At 34.5% G+C, this 22,556-nt stretch overlaps 1 protein-coding gene across 9 annotated transcripts in view; it reads right to left on the reverse strand.

Annotated features, from left to right (window-relative positions):
• Positions 1–22,556, reverse strand: part of LIPI (lipase I) — a 106,377-nt gene that overhangs the window by 62,650 nt on the left and 21,171 nt on the right. For 3 of the 9 annotated variants that reach the window (XM_073009587.1, XM_073009589.1, XM_073009591.1), the window contains exons 4-10: positions 18,888–18,938; positions 16,300–16,685; positions 13,269–13,377; positions 12,861–12,992; positions 11,023–11,124; positions 1,960–2,049; positions 805–972 (exon numbers count right to left, since the gene is read on the reverse strand). In XM_073009587.1, the coding sequence (XP_072865688.1) occupies positions 805–972; positions 1,960–2,049; positions 11,023–11,124; positions 12,861–12,992; positions 13,269–13,377; positions 16,300–16,596 (898 nt within the window). In that variant the 5' untranslated portion in view covers positions 16,597–16,685; positions 18,888–18,938. Of the gene's footprint in view, positions 1–804; positions 973–1,959; positions 2,050–11,022; positions 11,125–12,860; positions 12,993–13,268; positions 13,378–16,299; positions 16,690–18,887; positions 18,939–22,556 lie in introns of those variants that run through there. The other 6 variants (XM_073009592.1, XM_073009590.1, XM_073009588.1 and 3 more) reach the window with 5 other exon arrangements.

The following is a 22,556-nucleotide window of genomic DNA, read 5'->3' on the forward strand; positions in this document are numbered from 1 at the left end:
AGTTTGGTTTAATTTAGCCTTTGTAATCACTACCCATTCCTTGAACCCCTTTGGCTTTGGAAATGTCTCTGGAGAATTCTGCCATGATACTGACCAGATGTTTACATGCTCATGGCATGCTTGGATCTGGTGCTGTCTTCGAAAAACCCTGAGTAAACAGCCTCTGAAATTCTTTCCAGTTCCAATATTATATTTTTATGTGGATTTTTTTCTCTATAATTTCCTGTTGGCAGGTTTTAGTTATCAGAAGTAGCAATACTGAACTGCTCTTAGCAAGCTTTATCCATTTAGAAGGTGTGAACCATGTAACCATGTTTCATGTCTACTTGCTGATAGCAAATGAGAAGCTAACCATGGCTCATACCTCTTCACTTGTTCCTAAGACCTCCAAAAACCAAAACCAAAACAAACAAACAAAAAAACCACACCTCGGTGTGGTTTTGTGCAAGTTTTGGTGTTTGCCAAGACTGTGCAAGTTTCTTTCTTTAAGTGAAAATATAGTTGGATGATAGTTAGATATTTTTGTACATCAGAAACAAGGATCATTATAAAGCCACCTAATCTGCCCACTATACTGAACATAAAAAGGCAGTTGATCATGTTCCTTTCATTAAATATATTAAAAATGTTTAGTAGGGAATGATATATTTACTCTGTACCACATCTCTACAGATAATTTTTCCATAAAATGGTCATGTAATAACAAGTAAACAGAGTACACAGTTTAGCTTCTAGCAGAAAATACTAACAATTATGTTATTCATATTAAATAAGAATTATAGTAACTATAATAATCTCTCTTACCCAGCCAAGGACATGATTTTTCCTTGAAACTGTCACAGTCCACACATAAGCTAGTCTTGTAATCTTTGTATGAATGACAAGGAAATGAAATAAAATTGCAGTTTGTTTCCAAAGATGCCATGAACAAGTGAACTGCTCTCTCATGGTTGCATTTAATGAATTTAATTCCTTAAGAGTTAAAAAAAAAAAAAAAGCAAAGACCTGTAGATGTATTAATCCATGTTCAAGTACATTTAAAAACAAAGTAAAGATGAAGTTTTGCTAAACACTATGTACCTTATGAATATTACTGACTATAATACACAGTTTTATGTCAAACCACTAAACAAATAGTACCAATGAAAACTTAAATTTAGTATGTCTTTTGCATGAGATTTATAATAAATTTTTAAAGTAATAATTAACAGCAAAAATGTTTCATTTCAGTGTTTCACAAGCTCTACACAGTGCTACTATACTTAATCACTAGTGTACACATCTTTTCCTTCTAATCCTGTACTCCTAACGCTTCCACCTAATGACAAAGATGACCATGAAGCCAGGTGACATTAAAACTTTATTACTTTCCTTTTCTTTTCCAACCCCTTTTCCAACCTTGCACATCCTCATCCTTTTTACCAAACTTCTTTAGCTACAGTGGCCTTTGGTCACGTGTTATTTGACCAGCTGCCATTGTGGACCTGAGAACATTTCTTGCAATGGCTCTGATGTGAACCAAATTCCACACCTGGGGAAGCTGCTCGGCTATCTTTATGTACAGAACAATCAAGTGTCAAGAGATTTTAAATTTGTCTTTGTACAGTAATATTGTGATGGTTAAGATTAAATCCTGAGACCAAAGTGTTATTATATGATACTTTAGCTACGTGTGCTTCCTCGGTGACTTACAACTTCTCCTAATGTTTAAAATGATGAACTAAAATTATTAAAAATATAATATAAGAAGTCTCATCCATAACCAAATGGATGTCTACTGGTAACCTTTATGAACTAAGCATGGTCAAATTAAACCACTGTTAACCAATAACTCTCCTGAGTCATGGGCAATGGTGATGAAATAAAAACACTGCCAACAGATGAAGAGGGGGAAAGTAAGTTATTTTCTTTCGTCATTTCAAATACTATGTAATTCATTCAAAAATACTGTCAGTATACCTGAGAAAATTGATTTAGGACAGCCAGGTTGTTTCCTTCCTCCATTTGGATAAAAATCTATATGTCCCAAGGGCTCTCGAATGCCTAAACCTGAGAAGAAAAGCACCCAAGGATCATCATGTGTATATAAATCGGGTGAATAGCTTGCATAAACCAAAATATCCTATAAAATCCATTCAAAGTTATTCTTTAAATATTAGAATTGAAAATAAGTGTTTTTATAAAGAGAAGGTTTACTTCTATAAATTCTTCATGAAAAGTATATTTCATTAATTTAACATGTTTGCCAGTCACCAGTGTACTATGGGTCAGTCAGTTTTTTGCGGTATGAACACATAAGTGAAAAAAGAAATAGAGCAAAATGACTTGCAGTGACAAATACTTTATAGTGGAAGGAAACCATAATAAACAAGTAAATACAGAGTATGTCAAACAATAGTAAGTGCTACGGAGAACAGTTCAGTAGAACAAGAGGATAGGAAGGGTCTAGTGAGGGTGGTAGTTGCATGTTTAAGTTATTTGGTTAAGGAATTTGCTGCTTGAAGAAGTTTGAGTGGAGCAAAAATGTGAAGGATGTGAGGCGGTGAGCCCAGTGGATATTTGTGTGAATATGCTCGGGGAAGAAGCCAGCGTGGCTGAAGCCTAATGTGTAACAGGGAGCTTCGGAGCAAAGGAAGCCAAGTCCTACAGAGCCTTTTCGATCAGTGTGATGATTTGCTTTCACTTTGGGTCATAATTTTTAAGATCTGCTGGTGCTGGATGCACTAACTGGAAAAAAATCTAAAAACTAAGCTGCCTCGGCTGGAGCAGTTTGAGTCAGAGTGACATGAAACTCATAGCTTTGATTCAAGGGCTTGTGTAGCCCTGTAGATCATTCGAGCACTGGTGAATGTACTGATTCTGAGCCCGTTACCAGCCTATAACTCAGAGAAGCCTTAACAGTGAAAAGGACTAGCAAGTCCAGAATACTCAGGACTGTGATTTGATGTAAAATTGTGCTGCCAAATAAGATTACAATGCTTTAATCTGGGGCACAAACGATTTCCTACAACACAGTGAACTCATGAAAGAGATCAGTCATAGATTTAGTATAAAACAAAGATAAATAGATGATTCTGACAGTAAGGGTTTAGATGCTGCAACTTCACTTAGTTCTAGGATGTATCAAAACCTCTGATGAGTTGTTAGTAGCACATTAGAACACTGGGCATGTACACTGAGGCTGGGGAGAGGGGAGTTTTAAAAACAAGAAAAAGAAAACAACAGTGTTAGAGATCTGTGAAATTTCCTCATATTTGAACTCTACATGGAGTTCCAAGACTAGGGGTTTGCAGTTCGGAACTGTCATTTTCTCCAATCTGCCAACGAAGGAGACTCAAACCAACAGCGCTCCTTAGGAATCAGAGGGAAAAAAAAGAAATTTGTCATTAACTTACAAGCAGCCCTTGATTCAGGCATGCTATTTCCCTTTTATCAGATGGGTGGGGGCAGCTTGGTCTGTTTAGATCATTCATTCTCTTGATTTCAAGAAGGGTGGGGAGAGCAGCTATGACTTTTTAATTTTCCTTTTATTGTAAAATATAAGGCACATGCAGAAAAAGAACATTCAACATAAATCTATAGGCTAATTATTATAAAGCAAACAGCCATGGGGCTACCACACTCATGTAAAGAAATAGCACCTAGAAGCCCCCATTGTGCCCTTACTCAGTCACAAGTTTCTTTCTGTCCCCTAATTGCTAACCCATCCTCTTTTTTAAGATAAAATCATTTGTTGAGATTATTTTATTTTATTTTATTTTATTTTATTTTTTGAGACGGAGTCTGACTCTGTCGCTCAGGCTGGAGTACAATGGCATGATCTCCGCTCACTGTGACCTCTGCCTACTGGGTTCAAGCAATTCTCCTGCCTCAGCCTCCCGAGTAGCTGGGACTACGGGCACGTGTCACCATGCCCAGCTAATTTTTGGTATTTTTAGCAGAGATGGGGTTTCACCATGCTGGCCAGGCTGGTCTCGAACTCCTGACCTCGTGATCCCCCCGCCTCAGCCTCCCAAAGTGCTGGGATTACAGGTGTGAGCCACCACACCCAGCCTGTTTTTCTTCTTTACCTTCTAAGGATGACTCCCAAAACCCTATAGTTTAGATTTCCCCTTTGAAAAAATATATGAACTTACTCATATTTTACGTATGATTTTGTTTCTGGCTTTTTAGATTATTACTATGTTTGTGCTATTAATCCACATTGTCAGGTGTAAAAACAGTAATTTATTGTCATATAGTATTTCATTGTATGAACGTATCACAATTTATTTTTCCATTCTCCTATTGTGGTACATTTGTGTTGTTTCCAATTTGGGGCTAATGTGTTCAAACTGTGAACATTTTGAACACATATATTAAAGCATATGTGAAGGTACATCAGTTGGTTATATACCTAGGAGTGGAATTGTTATAGAATATGATTATCTTTGATTTAATACACAATGCTGAATAGTTGTACCATATCTTTGCCAATAAATGCTCTTGTCAAACTTTTGAATTTTAAGCATGTGGCTTCTTATTTGGGTTTTAATTTATATTTGTTTCTAACTTTAAGAACTTTTTATACGTTTATGCCTATTCAGATGTATCCTTCCTAATGTCCTGATTTTTTCTTAACGAGGTTATCTTTGTCTTTATTATTGACTGACAGTGGGTCTTTATCTCTTTTCCTGCTTTTTTTAATGGCTTGCTGTTCACATTCTTAAAGTATTTATAACATTCTCAATTTTTATATAATCTGACATTTTAATGTTTTCATTTGGGTTAGAGATTTTTGTGTACTTTGGGAAAATATTATTCATTACCCCAGTGTTACGAAGGCTTTAAAAATAATTCCTCATAAACCATTTATTTTCCTTTCACATTTATGCATACCACAAGGAAATAATTTTTGTGTTTTACATGAGTGCAAGGTTTTTTTTCAGCTTCAGAATCCAGTTGATGGAAACAGAACCACGTAATTACTGATACTAGCTGTGTCTTCTCTTTTTGTTCTTTCTGTTTTTTCTCTCCAAGAATTTCTTCTTAGAAGAGACGTATGAAGTTCAAGTATTCTATGTTCCTTTCATTGTATGGAAAGAAGGCAAAAGTGATATAAATAAATTTTAAAATAATAATTTTTATCTTTTCTAAAGTGCAAATTTTGGCTTTTTAAAGCATCTGCAATTCATAATTTTTATTCCATTAATTTCTTTGGTATGTTTAATATTTGCTTCTTTCTTCATTTCTGTGTGTTTATGTTGTTTAATTCTTAATTTTTCAAGATTATTAGATTAGTGATTGATTTTCAGTCTTTTAAAATAGCTGTACTCAAAACTATACATTAATTTCTAGACATGACTTTTGCTGAATCCAAAAAGTTTTAATATGCTATAATGTGAATATTCAATTCAAAATATTTCACATTTATATTATTTCTTATTGTATTCATTAGCTATTTTTAAGTGTGATTTTTCACTTTCAAAAACATATGGATTTTAGTTATATTTTTGTTATTTATTTGGATTAAGTGCATTAAAGACAGAGAAGATTACGCTATGATTTCTACACTTTGAAATGTTTGAGAATATTGTTGTTTTTCAGATCCAAACATTTTTATTTGCTTTCAATTCTTTTTTTGTTTGTTTGTTATATTTGGCTAATGCCCTCATAGCTCTGATTATATTTATTTATGTATTCTTTTTTCTTTTTTTATTATTATACTTTAAGTTCTATGGTACATGTGTACTACATGCGGGTTTGTTACATATGTATACTTGTGCCATGTTGGTGTGCTACACCCGTTAACTTGTCATTTACATTAGGTATATCGAAATGTTTCAGCATTTTTTTAAGGCTCGGTATATGGTTAACTTTAGGTAAAATATCCATGTGTGTTACAGAAGACTGTAAATTCTGCAGTTCTCAAGTGTAATGTTCTATAAATGTCTATGAGATCAATTGTGTTAATTAAAATTATTCACTATGATTATGCGGTTGCCTTTTTTTTGTAATGTGTTATTGTTAATAATGCATTACGTATTTGAAGCTGTGTTATTAGATGGATACAAACTAGAATTGTTATATCCTCTTTGTGAGTTCAAAGTTTTATTATTTTAAAGTTCATCCATATTTTTATTAGTTTGTATGATAAAATCAATTTTGTCTAATATAGATTTACCACCATTTGGAGGATAATATTTGCATATATTTTGTCACCCTTCTACTTTCAAATAGTTTGCTTCCTTGCTTTTATACATGTCTTTAATAAATAAGAGTTGGATTTTATCTTTTTAATCAAGTTTGACAACCACAATATTTTAATTAGAGCATAAGTCCATTTATCTTAATTGTATAGTTGTGTTTAATTTTACTATCTTATTATCTACCTTCTATTTGCTTTAGCTGTTTTATGCATTATTTCTCTCTTTTCTTGCCTTCGTTTGACTTCATAAAAAGTTTATTCAATTTTTGTCCTTCATTAACTTAGAAGTACTCTTTTATTCTTTTCTTGCTAGATACCCTAAAGATTCAACATGAATACTATACTTATGAACCTCAGTTATTGAAGGTCATTTTCACCTTCTTTCTATACAATGAAAGGAACACAGAAAATTTGAAATTCATTTATCGCCCAAAATCACATGCTATTTTAGCTTATTTTAATTTTCTCTATATTTCAAATCTGTAAAAAATTATTAACAGTATTTTATGCCATCAGCATATGCTTAGATTTAACTAGTTCATTGTTCTTCCTTCCAAAATAGCCACAATCTAAGAATAATTTTCCTTTTGCCTGAAGAATACATTCTGCTCATGAATGTCTGAAGAGTAACCTTTCTGCTCATGACAAATACATTCAAGAATAAATGTATTTTGTTTCAGACAGTTTAAATTTGTCTGAAACAAAATACATTTATTCTTGAAACAGATTGGGATACTATCTTAGCAGTTGTTTCCTTTCACCACATGGAAGGACCATTCTGTTGTCTCCTATATTCCATTGTTTCTGATGAGAACTCAGTTGTAACTCTGGTCAATCTTATTCACCTTATTTAAATAAACTTGTATGGTTTGATGATGGCCTTTTCTGCAATTCACTATCATTCATCTAAATGGAGATTAATCTTTATTATTTTTCTTAATGAATGGAATTAATTGGGCCTTTTGAACTTGTGGATTGATTATATTACTCAGTTTGGGAAAATTATGAGAAAATATCTTTTAAAATATAACCCCTGTTCCATTTTTCTGCAGTTTTATTCCAGAATTCTAATACAATGTAATATACCATCTCATTGCCTATCCTATGCATCTCTTAACTGTTGGTCTATATCGTCTATTCTTTGGCACCCATTTGCTTCAGTCTAGAAATTTACTTTTCACCTACTTTTTAGTTCACTCGCTCACTCTCTCTTTACCCATTTCTAATTTTCTGTTAAACCCATTCAATGGAAGTCAATTATTTTACTTTTTAGGGTAAGAATAATTTCATTATTTTCGTCAAATATAATTGATCAAATTTGTACTTACTAATTTTCTGTTAAATTTTTCGGTCTTATCTTCTACCTTTTTGAAAATATTAATAGCAAAAATACAATTACTTTTGCACCAACTTAATAATAGGCACTCTTTTATAGCCAGTGTATAATAATTCCAATATCTGGAGGCCTATGGGTCTTGTCTATTGACTTGTTTCTGCTTTTTCTCATTCATGCCGTCTTGCTTCAAGTGTACCTGGCTATCTTGGATGCTAAACAATTATTTTAAACTGTTTTTGTAAAATTAATTTGAGACTGAATTATGTGAATTTCCTACAAAGAAGGCTATTGTTTGCTTCTGTCAGATAACTAGGAGCTCTAACAATTCAGAATCTACTTAAACAAAAACTCAGTAAATGTGATTTTGGTGGAGGCAACTCAGATAACTAGAAGCTTCCTGCAGACCATAAGAAGGCTGGTTTGTTCAGCTTTACCCATGATTCTGTAATGTCCTTTGGAGTTCCAGACAAGAATAACAGATGAGATGTTTTGCAAACCCAATATGAGGGTTTGAAAAGCATCTATCTTTTCGATATTGGACTCATAATTTTCCCCAATATCTCAAGAATGTATGCCCTAATTATCTAATCCACAAATTTGAAAGGCCACATGGCTTTTTGAGCACTCACAACTGAGTAAAAGTGAGGATTATTGGCAAGTAGAAGATGTAGTCATTGTCTAGTATTCAAGGAAAAGGCAGTTCACCAGGTGTGTGCTGAGTCCACACATATCATTCAGAAATTTCTCAGGACAGGTACATATGCAGCATCAAAAATCTGTGTTTCTTATTTGTGATAGTCATAAAGATCAATCCAACTTTCCAACTATGTGGCCTCTAGTGGCAGGTTAGATCTGATAGGTTGCATCATCAAAAAGTGTTGACAATATAAGAAAATCCAAGACAGTTCATTAGGATAAGTAAAAAATGCAAACAAAAATAATAAGAAGTATGAAGAGCTAAGTCAAAAGGCCATAGGCAGAATTGAAGTTAGTGTTGTGGGAAGTCAGGGACCCCAAATGGAGGGACCGGCTGGAGCCGTGGCAGAGGAACATAAATTGTGAAGATTTCATGGACATTTATCAGTTCCCAAATAATACTTTTATAATTTCTTATGCCTGTCTTTACTTTAATCCCTTAATCCTGTTATCTTCATAAGCTGAGGATATACATCACCTCAGGACCACTGTGATAATTGTGTTAACTGTATAAATTGATTGTAAAACATGTGTGTTTGAACAATATGAAATCAGTGCACCTTGAAAAAGAACAGAGTAACAGTGACTTTTAGGGAACAAGGGAAGACAACCATAAGTTCTGACTGCCTGTGGGGTTGGGAAAAAAGAGTCATATTTTTCTTCTTGCAGAGAGCCTATAAATGGACGTGCAAGTAGGAGAGATATTGCTAAATTCTTTTCTTAGCAAAGAATATCAATACTTTGGTAGAAGAATGCATTCCTCAGGGGAGGTCTATAAACGGCCACTCTGGGAATGTCTGTCTTATGTGGTTGAGATAAGGACTGAGATATGCCCTGGTATCCTGCAGTACTCTCAGGCTTACTAGGGTGGGGAAAAACTCCGCCCTGGTAATTTGTGGTCAGACCAGTTCTCTGCTCTCAAACCCTGTTTTCTGTTGTTTCAGATGTTTATCAAGAAAATACGTGCTCCGCTGAACATAGAACCTTATCAGTAGTTCTGCTTTTGCCCTTTGAAGCATGTGATCTTTGTACCTACTCCCTGTTCCTACACTCTCTTCCCCTTTTTTTTTTTTTGAGATGGAGTCTTGCTCTGTTGCCCAGGCTGCAGTGCAGTGGCACAATCTCGGCTTACTGCAAGCTCTGCCTCCCGGGTCCACACCATTCTCCTGCCTCAGCCTCCTAAGTAGCTGGGTCTACAGGCACCCGCCACCACGCCTGGCTAATTTTTTGCATTTTTAGTACAGATGGGGTTTCACCGTGTTAGCTAGGATGGTCTCAATCTCCTGACCTTGTGATCTGCCTGCCTCCACCTCCCAAAGTGCTGGGATTACAGGCATGAGCCACTGCGCCTGGCCTCTTTCCCCTTTTTAAAACCCTTAATAAAAACTTGCTGGTTTGAGGTTCAGGCAGGCATCACAGTCCTACCGACATGTGATGTCACTCCCAGCAGACCAGCTGTAAAATTCCTCTCCTTATACTGTCTCTCTTTATTTCTCAGCTGGCCGACACTTATGGAAAATAGAAAGAACCTACGTTGAAATATTGCAGGTGGGTTCCCCCAATAAGTTAGAGTTTCAAAAAAAATTCAGACAAGAGATTACAGATTAATTGGCCAATAGGTGTATTGTATGTGGATGTGCCAAGCTGATATAAAGAGTTAGAGATAATAAAGACATGAGAGGTTTGGATAACACTACAACTATGACTCCTTTGGTTTTGACTGCTTATAGAAGTAGGTGAACATAGATTCCAAATAAGGAGCAGAATTGTTACCACTGGAGTCTCAATCTATTGACATGTAGTCATGGGGGTTGAAAAATTGTGTCTATGGCATTTACGTATTTCACACACACACACACACACACACACACACACACACACCCTAGTATGGTAGTATAGATTACCACAAGATAAATTCAGAGGAGCAATCTTAGTGTCACTGCCCTTGTCTCTATCTGAGCACCATATCCTCTCCTGATGCAGTTTATAAGAATAATATACTGGTTAAGTGCATCATTTGGAATCAAAACATATGATTTCAAATTCTGACTCTGCCACTTACTGACCTTACAACCTTTATTCTGGCTTCCTCAACTGTAAAGGGAATGATAGTTGTTATCTATCTAATGGAAATTTAGTAGGATTCACTAATTAATTCATACAAGCACTCAAAACACTGCCTAATGTATAGGAAGTGCTCAATAAATATTAGTATCAACAAATTCAAATCAGGAAAGGCATGAGGACAGTCTGTTTCTTAAAAGTGTCTGTTCAATTGTACTCTGGCCAAAAATCCAATACCCTGTTAGAGATTTTCAGCTAAGATAATTTTTTAAAAAACAGAAAAATTATTTCCTTACATTTAAGGAAGACTATTCTTTATTTTTGGCTGAAATGCTGTGTTCAGTTCTAGTTGATATATATCACAGCAAGAAAATAAGTGGGGAGAATGGTAACCTAAATACATCAGGAACGTTAAACATGGGGGAAAATGTGATCAAATCAATAAAATTGTCAACAGCACGAACAGAATGAACTCTTAGTTATTTATTTCAGTGTTTTAGGATGACATGATACATCTTGACACCTGAAGGAGGAAAACTGAAGTCAAAGAGTGCCATTTGACAATGCAGGAAATCACTAACCCTAAGAAATATTACTTGGGAAATATTATCATTCTATAATTACAGATTTAAAATCATTTTATCCATGATATTTTTTCTTCTTATGCTCTCCCCTTGCCCAGGGTCTACATTTTCCTTTTCATTTTCAAATAATTAGGTAATAAATCCTGATTTGTTACCATTGGAGTTAGAATGGATGACATCCACAAACTTTGCATCAGTGTAATCCAATCTTCTATATGGTGGTTTTCTGGAGAACTTTGGCCCAGCAGGGTCAAGACCTGGAAAGCAAGAAAGAAACTATCAGTCTATCAAGTCTACAGAGCTCCTTACATTGCATACTTCCATTATTACTACATTATAAACATAAAAAGCATTTATACTTTTAGTTTAAACCTATCCAAAAACATATCTAAAAACAAATGAAAGTGGATGAATAGCAGGTAACTTCATTATTTGAATAATACTACTAACCTTCAGAACTTTTCAGGTTAAGCCGCAACAAAATACTGTAGGACTTTTTGGAGAATTTTTATGTGAGACTGAGTTAGGAGTAATACAGTAGTTTACATTTAATAATAACTACAACTATTTCTCCTGAAGGAAAAAAATAATGATACCATCTGGTTCTCTCTTGAACTCTGTACCTTACTAGCTCACTCCGGATTTATCTGTAGACAGACCTGAAAAGCTTTTTCAGGTGCCAAATATAATTTGGGCTATGGGATAAACCACGTTATCTTATCCATTTCTCATAAGACTTTCTCACACACTCTTAAGAAAAGAAAAATATATTTTAAATTCCATGGAGTGTGAATATTATTTCTGGGATATCCTAATTTCTAAATAAAAATTCTAGGCTCATGACTTTCTGGGAACTGTCAAAAAGCGGAGAGAGAAGATAAAATTCAGTTTCTTGAGAACATCTATACAATGAAGAAACAATCATCTTAAAAAGATATTTGAAAGTAAAATATAATGTTTTTCATTTCAAACACCTCTATTATCCCCATTTTATTTAACCCACTTCACTGAATGAGACAGAATCATCTATCTTCCTATAAATTATTCTGATGTAGAACCTCCATGTTTGGTGGCCTTTTAGTCCCTGATGATTGCCTGGTATTTGGGGCCATTCAAACTAGACTAGTATGTGTAAACACAATTTAAGTACAAATTGAGCAAGTGTGGTTTTTGAAATAGAATGGGCTTTAAGCACTAGGGAACCTTGTATAAATAAATCCTGGCTAACCTGCTACTTCTTGACCCTCCTACATTCATTCAGTTAATTTTGTTTTCACACGTTTGTTAACATTAAAACTAATCAGAGTAAGTAAGGATATGCTTAAGGTTTGTAAAGGTAACTATCTATATGTCATTCACCTCTCTCCCCCTTCTTTGAAACTGAACTAAAGACGCTATTTTCTTTTATCAACACTTAAAGTTATTATAAGTCTTTTATGGCCATATATATGAATAATTGCTTTTTATTTTAAAAAACAAAAAAGGTAAATTGGTTAAAAGGAATATTATCCTCCTATTCCTAAAATCACTACCACTCATAGAGGAAAGAATGAAAATCCATGTCAGCCTTATTAGATGACCGAGTTTTCTGGATGCAGTAACTTTGTTATAGAAATATGAAGGGGGACCCAGAGCCCCTCAAATTGGATACAACTCCTGATACCTTTGTAGCACTCAAGTAAAAATTTTTAGAGAGTTGAAATGCATCAGTTTGTGATAACTAAGTAAATAGTTATATTCTTAGCTAATACATAAAGTATTTTTGTTCAATGGGTCACATTTACTTCTGTGTTCTTAGGATAGTATGTCCTTAAAATTTAGCTGGGACTACAGAAATAGATATGTTTCTCCCGTTTCCATTTGGTTAACTTAATCTCTGTTGAGAGCTTAACAAAACTTCAGAGTCTAACTAAAACAAAGCCAATATTTAAATATAACATAGAAAATAATAAATGTTTGTACATAATTTCTATTGAGTAATTATTGTACCCACTAAATTTTAAGTAAAGTGGCTGGGCACAGTGGCTCACGCCTGTAATCCAAGCATTTTGGAAGGCCGAGGTGGGCAGATTTCTTGAGGTCAGGAGTTCGAGACCAGTCTGGCCAACACGGTGAAACACTGTCTCTATTAAAAAAAAAACAAAAATTAGCCAGTGTGGTAGCAGGTGCCTTTAACCCCAGCTACTCGGGAGGCTGAGGCAGGCGAATCACTTGAGCCCAGAAGGCAGAGGTTGCAGCGAGCCAAGATTGTACCACTGCACTCCAGCCTGGACAACAGAGCGAGACTCTGTCTCAAAAAAAAAAAAAAAAAAAAGAAAAGAAAAAAGGAAAAAAAATTAGCCAAATAACTTCTGAGACTTAAAAGTATGCTAAAGCAATAATTTTATAAAAATAATTTTACCTGTTATTCTTCCAAGTTGACCCTTAAATATCTTTCCAACAAATCCACTGATATGAGCCCCTAAGCTCATACCTATGAAATGAAAATTGTCAAGAGATGCACCATGCTTCTGCAATTAAAAAGGCAATATTACAGTATTCATTTCAAGTAATAACAAATCATGCCTCCCTCATATATCAACATTTTAAAATTTATTATTTTTTCTGGCTTAATTCATTTTGAGGATATAGGGAAAGAGACTTTACAATTTCAAAACGACTGTATCTTTGTTCAATTTTTGCCTAAAATATTTGATTTTTCTTTATTCATTTTCAATATCAATTTTTTATTTTAAAATTGTATCATCTCATGCAGAACAGTATATGCAAAATACAATTAATTAGCAAAGTGTTTTATAATAATCAACATTACTAGGTGTTTACTTTCTGCTAGCTACCTCGATATGGGCCTTATAAAGTTCATATTTAATACTTCCAACTTCATTATGAGTTATTCATTTTTATCCTAATGCCTAAAACTGTCAGCAGCACCTATTAAATGCTAAATAAATAACATTGGATCAATTCCTATTTTATTAAGGAAACAGTGTCAGAAGTAACGACTTTCCCAAAGCCACATAGATTCATAAGACGAAAAGATAGATTCCAAGTTGCTGTGGTCTGAATGTTTCTGTCTCCCTAAAATTCGTATGTTGGAATTCTAATCCTCAAGGTGATTATACTTGGAGGTGAGGCCTTCTTGTGGGTTGGGAGAATTATGTCGTGAGTGTGGAACCCTCATGAAAGGGATTAGTGCCCAGAAAGAAGAGACCTGAGGGATCTCCTTCGACTCTTCCACCATGTGAGGACACAGTGAAAAAGCATAATCTATGAACCAGGAACTGGGCCCTCACCAGACACTGAATCTGCTGATGCCTTCTTCTTGGATATCTCAGACCCCGGAACTCTGAGATATAAATTTTTGTTGTTTATAAGCTACCTAGCCTATGGTATTTTGTTATAGCAGCCCAAATGGACTAAAACACAAGCCTAGGTCTCACTCCAAAATGTATGCTAACTTGCTTTCTTGTTTTATCTGATCAGGTTGTGTCAAAAACCTTAGGAAGATTCACGAAAGTTGAATAATGATTCTCACTGCAGAGATGATAAAATTAATTTCATGGATTTTAGGTGACTTCCCCTGATCACCAGCTAAGGAGTGATGCGTCCAATCTTCCGAGGCCGACGTCTGAATACCTCTTAGTCTCAGCTCCAGGAAGGGAAATAGGAGACTACATGAGAGTGTACTTTCCCCACACTCTTCGGGAGCTGGTGTGAGACTTGTGGGCAGATCATGGTCCAGCCCACACAGTGACATGGCTGATGGCTTACAGAAAGATGTGGAGCACCTGCCACTAATGAGAAACTACACTCAGGCTTTCAAGGCACAAGGTTATGATTTCCTTCAGATCTCACAGCCATGCCCCAAAACAGGAGGGAGTATCTCTCAAGACTCCAGTGCTGCTGGTCATTTAAATCTTCCTCTGTAATACGAAGCCTCTGTAAGCAAAGGCACTGTTAGAATTTTATCTAATATTACAAATTTTCCTAAATATTTCTATTTAACATTCACATTCTCCACACTTTGAGGCACGTATTCGTTAGTTGAGAAAACACCAGTAACATCAGGAAAAATCAGTGATGTAATTAAGTCTGTTAGTGGGGATGGTTGAATCAATTATCTCCTCTGTCTACAGCAACGGTATTGTTTTATCCAAATTTGGGGGTGTAAAAATAATAACGAAAGTTGATCTTACTCAACGATGACTCAATGTCACCCACTGATTAAGCACATATATATTAATTCAATATTCATATAAATATTTTGGTAACATTTTGTTATTCTATATTTACAAATAAGGAAATGCAGCACAGAGAGGCTATGTAATTGTTCAAAATTACAGATGATAAAAGATGGACATATACTTTGAACCCATCCAGTCTGACCCCTGGCCACTACACATAACTGCTTCTTGGAAATGTTATTTGTTCAGTTTTTAGCAGAGTCTGGAAAGTTCAGCACAACACAACTCAAGTTCAAATTTCAAGCCCAATAATGCCCACAAACCAGATAGCACCCTTCCTTCTCTCAAGTACCCACAACTACCTACTTTCTTTTAGGATAGACATGGATCTCCCTAAGGGCTGACTTTGTAAACAAAAATCATTCACAATACAGATAACATAGAACTGGCCTGAACTTTATTTGATCCATTCAAATCCTGAGCAGACTTGAATGAATCTGAGGTCTGCCTCCACCGTTGACAGAAGTATGCTACTTTTCGAAATGATTTTTTGCCTGTAATCCCACCAATTTGGGAGGCCAAGGTGGGCGGATCACCTGAGGTCAGGAGTTCGAGACCAGCCTGGCCAACATGGTGAAACTTTGCCTCTACTAAAAATACAAAAATTAGCTGGGCATTGTGGTGGGCACCTGTAATCCCAGCTACTCAGGAAAACCACTTGAACTTGGGAGGTGTAGGCTGCAGTGAGCCGAGATCATGCCACTGCACTCCAGCCTGGGCGACAGAGTGAGACTCTGTCTCAAAAAAAAGAGAAAAAAAAAAAAGGATTTTTTCTTTACTTTTATCGATTCACACTTAATTATATGCCAATATTTTAGCCATATATTTTTAAAGATACTTTAAGAATGTAATAATTGTAAAGTTTATTTCCCCCACCCACATAGGATAACTATTTTATTCTGAGGTTGGTATAGGTAGAGTTAAAAGAAACCTCAGAAGATTTTTAAATAAAACATAATAACTACTAAATTTTAATATAATGTTTTAAAAATAACACAGGATATTTCTAGGTATAGAATTATTCATTTAGGCAGACAAAGAAAAGATGGCTGCATACATTAGTATATTAAACCAGTAATTGTTAATGCTTATGGGGAAAAGTATATCATTTATTATCACTTTGTGGTATTGAATGTAACACACTGTATATTGTATAGCATGTATAATACATAAAATTCCAAAACTTACCAAAAGATTTTTAATGTGCCCACTCAAACTCACAGCAACTTTTCTGGTGTTTTTAACCGCTCTATCATAAATAAAAGTTGTAGCACCTCGGTTCCAGTCAACTACAATTACATTCATATCTTCTTCATTCAGCAAAATGCTTACGAAGTTCTGAAGCCATGATGGGATGGAGCCCATTGGTCTGTATCCATGAATAAGCCAGACTGTTTTCTTTTGTGTGTTGAAATTAACATTAAGTGAGTTATTGTGTTCAAACAGTGGCTTAGCACAATTTAGGTTATTCCTTGTATACATCATCAGAATTATCTCTATTCTTGGAATAAATAAATCTCTGAAGGAATCCTTTATACTCAGATGAGAGAATTCAAGGCATGGTCTTTCATTCTCTGAAATAAGAAAATGTCAATCAAGTTAAGTACTGGAATAATATTTTACTCCTGTTGCTGTTGCAAAGAACAGAATTAAATGTGGAGTGTAGGGAAGACTTCATTTCATTAGCCCTTTAACATAATTTACTGAGCAACTGCAATGTTTAAGGTAATGCATTAATTATCTAAAAAGATTTTCTGAACTAAAAGTAATGGAAAATACAAATGTGATTGATTAAAAATTTAAGAAGAGATTTTTATCTGTACAAAATGTAACAATAATGGTGTGAGTGAAAACAGTAAGGTTGTTAATAAAGTGCAATGGGTACTAATCAAAGTCGATAAATTGATCATAAACTTTAACAAAAGTTTTACAGAATAGTCCTTGTATAATAAGCATTAGAATAAAATATATTTAACCTAACTGGTCATCAATACAAAACAATAAAGTAATATTTTCCTCATAAAATTTAAAATGTTTTAGAAAATTAAATAATAAATATTAATATAACATGAATGTTGAGATCATAAGTTGATACAACATTCTTTTGAAATTTTACATGTGTGTGTTTACTATACACATAAACTTAACAAATCTTTTTCTTAATTTTCTTTCTAGGACTTACCATTTGTAATAAGTGTAAAGACATTAATCACTGGGTTATGTATAATGGGACAAAAATGTAAAACATCTTAAATCTCATCCTTACAGTATTTTCATCCATGTGTACATTCTATCACTATTAACTATCTGTCTACATATTGCTCTATATACTTCTCTATCTACCCTAGAAAGAACTAGGGCAGAAAATAAAATAACTAAACCAGATTTATAGTAAGAGTCATGGCTAGACAATGAAATGATGACTGCCTTTTGTTTTCTTTTTCACAGATTTTTGTGATTCTATTTTTTTTTTCACAATAAGCAAATAATCCCCATAGTGTTTTTTTTCCAGATGATAGTATATGTTCATACTGCTTCTAGCACTTTAATTTGATAAGAATATTTAGGAAATAATTTTTCAATCCATACCAAAAATTAACAAAAGTATTAGTGCACTTTATGCCAGTAATTCCACTTTAAAGAATCTATCCCAGAAAAACTTAATACTGAGATAATATGCATTTCCTGCAATAATTCTAGTTTTCAAGTATATTCACAATATTGTCACAATTGATTAGATGAAGAAAAATAAGGAAGGCAATGAAGGAGAAGCAAGACTTGCATTCCATTCCTATATTAACAGCTGAGAGATATTTGGAAAAATTATTTCATTTGTTGTAAATACCAGAGAATGAGGAAGAGAAATATATTGAAACACAATACAATATGAAAGCAAGCTACACTGTGCAAATTGTGTGGGAAATCTATACATCCACCTTCCCACCACCTGGAATTCTGACAAGAATTTAATACATATCAATACCAATCAATACAGCCAAAGTGCTGGTCCACTCCAAGCTAAAGTCAATTTTACCTGGCCCTAGAAAGAGTAATGAGGAATAAACCAGTAGGATCCTGGTGATAAATATAACAGAAATAAATCATCACCTAATACAATCAACAAAGATATCTATTATTTATTAACAGATACACAAGTATTTTTCAATAGAATGCAAGAAAAATTACATCTCAAAAACCGGAGCAGGAGTGAAAAATACAAAAATTAGCTGGGCATGGTGGTGCGTGCCTGTAATCCCAGCTACTCGGGAGGCTGAGGCAGCAGAATCCGTTGAACCAGGGAGGCGGAGGTTGCAGTGAGCCAAGATTGTGCCACTGCACTCCAGCCTGAGAAACAGAGCGAGATCCGTCTCAAAAAAAAAAAAAAAAAAAAAAAAAAAAAAAAAAAAAAATTAAGAAAACAACAATAGGATCAGATGAAAAACACAGTAATGAAATATTCCAATTCAGAAAAAGTAAAAATGCAATTGCAAAATTAAAATCTGCATTATAAATGCTATAACAAACCATGGAAAGCTCTTCTTATAGTAAGAACTGAAGAAAGCAAGATATTAAAATTATTAAGGGAAACACAGATAGAGGACAGGGTCTGCTTATTCAAATTAAAAATGATTGCTATTCCCCTGAGGTGGGGGTGGTAATCATTTGAGGGTAAGAGTAAGTAGCAGCTACAACAACTAAGGAAATCATTGTATACAGGGATTTGCACATGGAAAAGCCTCACCATAATCTAGATAAAATCGGTAAATCAGACTCACCAAGAGACTTCCTAGAAACTGGTTTGGATTTCGATGAAAGAGAAAAATACCCTAAAAATATCAAGGCAGAAAATCCAAGTTACAAATCTCTATTTGTATGAAGGAATAAAGTTCTAATGACTTCATAATTCTCTTTTTTAAAACAAAACATGAGATAGATAAAAATGTCATCAAGTGGAATGTTTTGTGCCCTAATAATTTTATACCTTTCCTAAAGTACACCACTCATAAAAAGCATAATAAAGTCCCTGTCATTGTCACTATTAAATAAATGTAGATTTATCAAAGACAAGATCCAGAGAAACTTTCGGTATACAAAGATTCAAAGTGAGTATGGAATAAAATTAGATATTGATTTTAAATTTATGAAACTGGGTAAAACATGAATGCGGTATCAAAAATCATTCTTGTACAGTATTTCCAAATTATACTAACAAGATGAGATGTAAGTTAAAAATACAGAAGAAGTAAGCTTGTTGCAAAAATTCATCAACTGAGGGATTTGCAAGATTATTATTTTTTGACTTTCATAGATACATAAGTAGGGGTTTAAAAAAGATATTAAAAACCTTAAATGTTAAATGCTGTGCTATGTAAAATAGTACACATAAATTTCTACACACTAGAAAATATTAAGTTATAGCAAACAGTATATATATATATATGAGAAGAAGTGAAAATGGAAATATATAAAGCAGAATGAAACAAAATGATGATATTACACTAGAGAAAAGAATATATATGATATGTGAGCAGTTCCGTACCCTATTAAAAAGCAAAATATAAAAATAAACATTTTTTAAAAAAAGTAACAAGATATTTAAAGGAAGTACACAGGCAATTTTAAATAAATAGAGAACTAAATGTATTCTATATAAAATAAAAATAAAATAGGTTGGTGTGTTATAGTGCAGTAATGGCACCAATTTACCACTCCTGAATCCTTCTCATTTCTCTTGGAAATTTTAGTTACATCATAAGTGGGGTGACTTGTTCCACTCCTTGATATGGACACAAATGTAGGGCTTGCCCTAGAAAATAGAACCTTAGGAAACTTAATGCAAGCAGAGGCTTAAAATCAGCCTGTGCATGTGGGTTTGGACATTCTAACCTCTGCTCTCCTCTATCACCACAAAAGCATCCCTAGTCTGGCCTGTTAGAAAAGGAAAGACAGGTGTAATAGTGTAAAGTTCTCCAGTGTGCTAGGTTCTAGTCACCCCAGCTGACTGACAGTCATTCAATAGCCAGACATGAACTGAACCAGGAAAAACAGAGTTTCCTAACCACCTCCCATATGACTCCACAAGTGTGAGTAATAGCTGCTTAACATCAAATCCCACTGAAGGTTAAGAGTTTTATTTTATTTTGGCATCACTGTGACATCATATAGTCGATTTCATTAGCAACATTAATATCAAGTAAAGAGAATAAAAACAAAAGTCATCAACTGATACAGTGGGTGCGGTGGCTAATGCTTATAATCCCACCACTTTGGGAGACTGAGCTGGGTGGGTCACCTGAGACCAGCCTGGCCAACATGGTAAAACCTCGTTTCTACTAAAAATACAAAAATTAGCTGGGTATGTCAGTGGGCGCCTGTAATCCCAGCTACTTGGGAGGCTGAGGCAGGAGAATTGCTTGGACCCGGGAGGTGGAGGCTGCAGTGACCGAGATCACACCACTGCACTCCAGCCTGGGTAACAGAGCAAGGCTCTGTCTCAAAACAAACAAACAAACAAACAACAACAACAACAAAACAGCTATCAAATGATACAAAAAAAGGTAAACTAATGTATTGTCAAACTCTTGAACATTAAATTGATTCAATTCTGCTAGATTTAGGAACAGAAAGAAAAATAAAATTCTAGACAACAAAACCTTACAGGAATCCCTGATAAGATTATAAGTGGACTCTTCAGCAGAACCTTGGCAGGGCAGAAGGCAATGGAAATATATATTTTAAATGTTGAAAGAAAAACTATCAACCTAGAATTCCATATCCAACAAAATTATCCTTTAAAAATGAGGAAGAAATTAAGACATCCCAATATTCCCACACGAGCATAAGCTGGGAATTCCTTACCTCTAGACCCACTCTACATGAAATATTAATGCAAGTCCTTCACATTTAAATGAAAGTACACTAGACAAGTAACTAGAAGTCATACAAAAATATAAAAATATAAGGTTCTCTGGTAAAGACAAATATATGACAAATAAAAACAGTTTTGCTTTGTAACTTTACTTTTTACTTTCTACAAGACTTAAAAGACAAATGCATAAAAATAATTATGAATGCATGTTAATGTTAATGAGTACACGATATATAATGATGTAATCTGTGTCATCGGTAAAATTAAGTAGGGGAGGGTGGAACTGTAAAGAAGTAGAGAATTTTGCTATGGTATTGGAGTTAAGTCAGTATCAATTTTAAAAAGATAATGACTTTTTGCTATTATTTGTAATCCTCAATGTAATCAGAAAGAAAACATCTATAGAATATTTAAGAAAATGAGAAGAGAATCAAAACATGCTGCCACCAGCTGGAAACCATCATTCTTAGCAAGCTATCACAAGAACAGAAAACCAAACACCACATGTTCTCAATCATAGGTGGGAACTGAACAATGAGATCACTTGGACTTGGGAAGGGGAACATCACACACCAGGGCCTATCATGGGGAGGGGGGAGGGGGGAGGGATTGCATTGGGAGTTATACCTGATGTAAATGACGAGTTGATGGCTGCTGACGAGTTGATGGGTGCAGCACACCAACATGGCACAAGTATACATACGTACATATGTAACAAACCTGCATGTTATGCACATGTACCCTAGACCTTAAAGCATAATAATAATAATACTAAATAAATAAATAAATAAATAAAAGAATTAACATCCAAAACTATAAGGAATTCAAACAACTCAATAGTAAGAAAACAAATGACCCAACTAAAAAATGTGCAAAGGACCTGAATAGACATTTCTCAAAAGAAGGCACAGAAACAGCCAGCAGATATATGAAAAAATGCTCAATATCACTAGCCATTAGGAAAATGCAAATTAAAACCACAATGAGATATCACTTCACACCTGTCAGAACTGCTATTAGCAAAAAGATGAAACATAAGTGTTGGTGAGGTTGTGGGGAAAAAGAGAATCTTTGCACTCTGTGGGTAGGAATGTAAATTAGTATAGCCATTTTGGAAACAAAACTATGGAAATTCCTCAAAACTAAAAATAGAATTACCATAGGATCCAACAATCCCACTTCTGGGTATATGTCCAAAGAAAAATGAAATCAGTACATTGGAGGGATATCTGCACTTCCATGTTCACTGCAGCATTTTTCACAATAGCCAAGATATGGAATTAAACTAAGAGTCCATCAGTGAATGAATGGATAAAGAAAACCTGGTGAATATACACAACAGAATACTATTTAGCCTTTAAAAAGAAGGAGATTCTGTCATTTGTGACAACGTGGATGAAACTGGACAGTATTCTAAGTGAATTAAGCCAGATTCAGAAAGACAAATATTGCATGCTCTCATATGTAGAATCCAAAACAATTGATCTCACAGAAGCAGAGAGTAGAAGGGTGGTTACCAGGGGGTGTGGGGTGGGTGGGATAAATGGGGAGATATTGGTCAAAAGGTACAAAGTTT

This window comes from Chlorocebus sabaeus, chromosome 2, assembly GCF_047675955.1.
Source record: "Chlorocebus sabaeus isolate Y175 chromosome 2, mChlSab1.0.hap1, whole genome shotgun sequence".
Taxonomy (NCBI): Eukaryota; Metazoa; Chordata; class Mammalia; order Primates; family Cercopithecidae; genus Chlorocebus; species Chlorocebus sabaeus.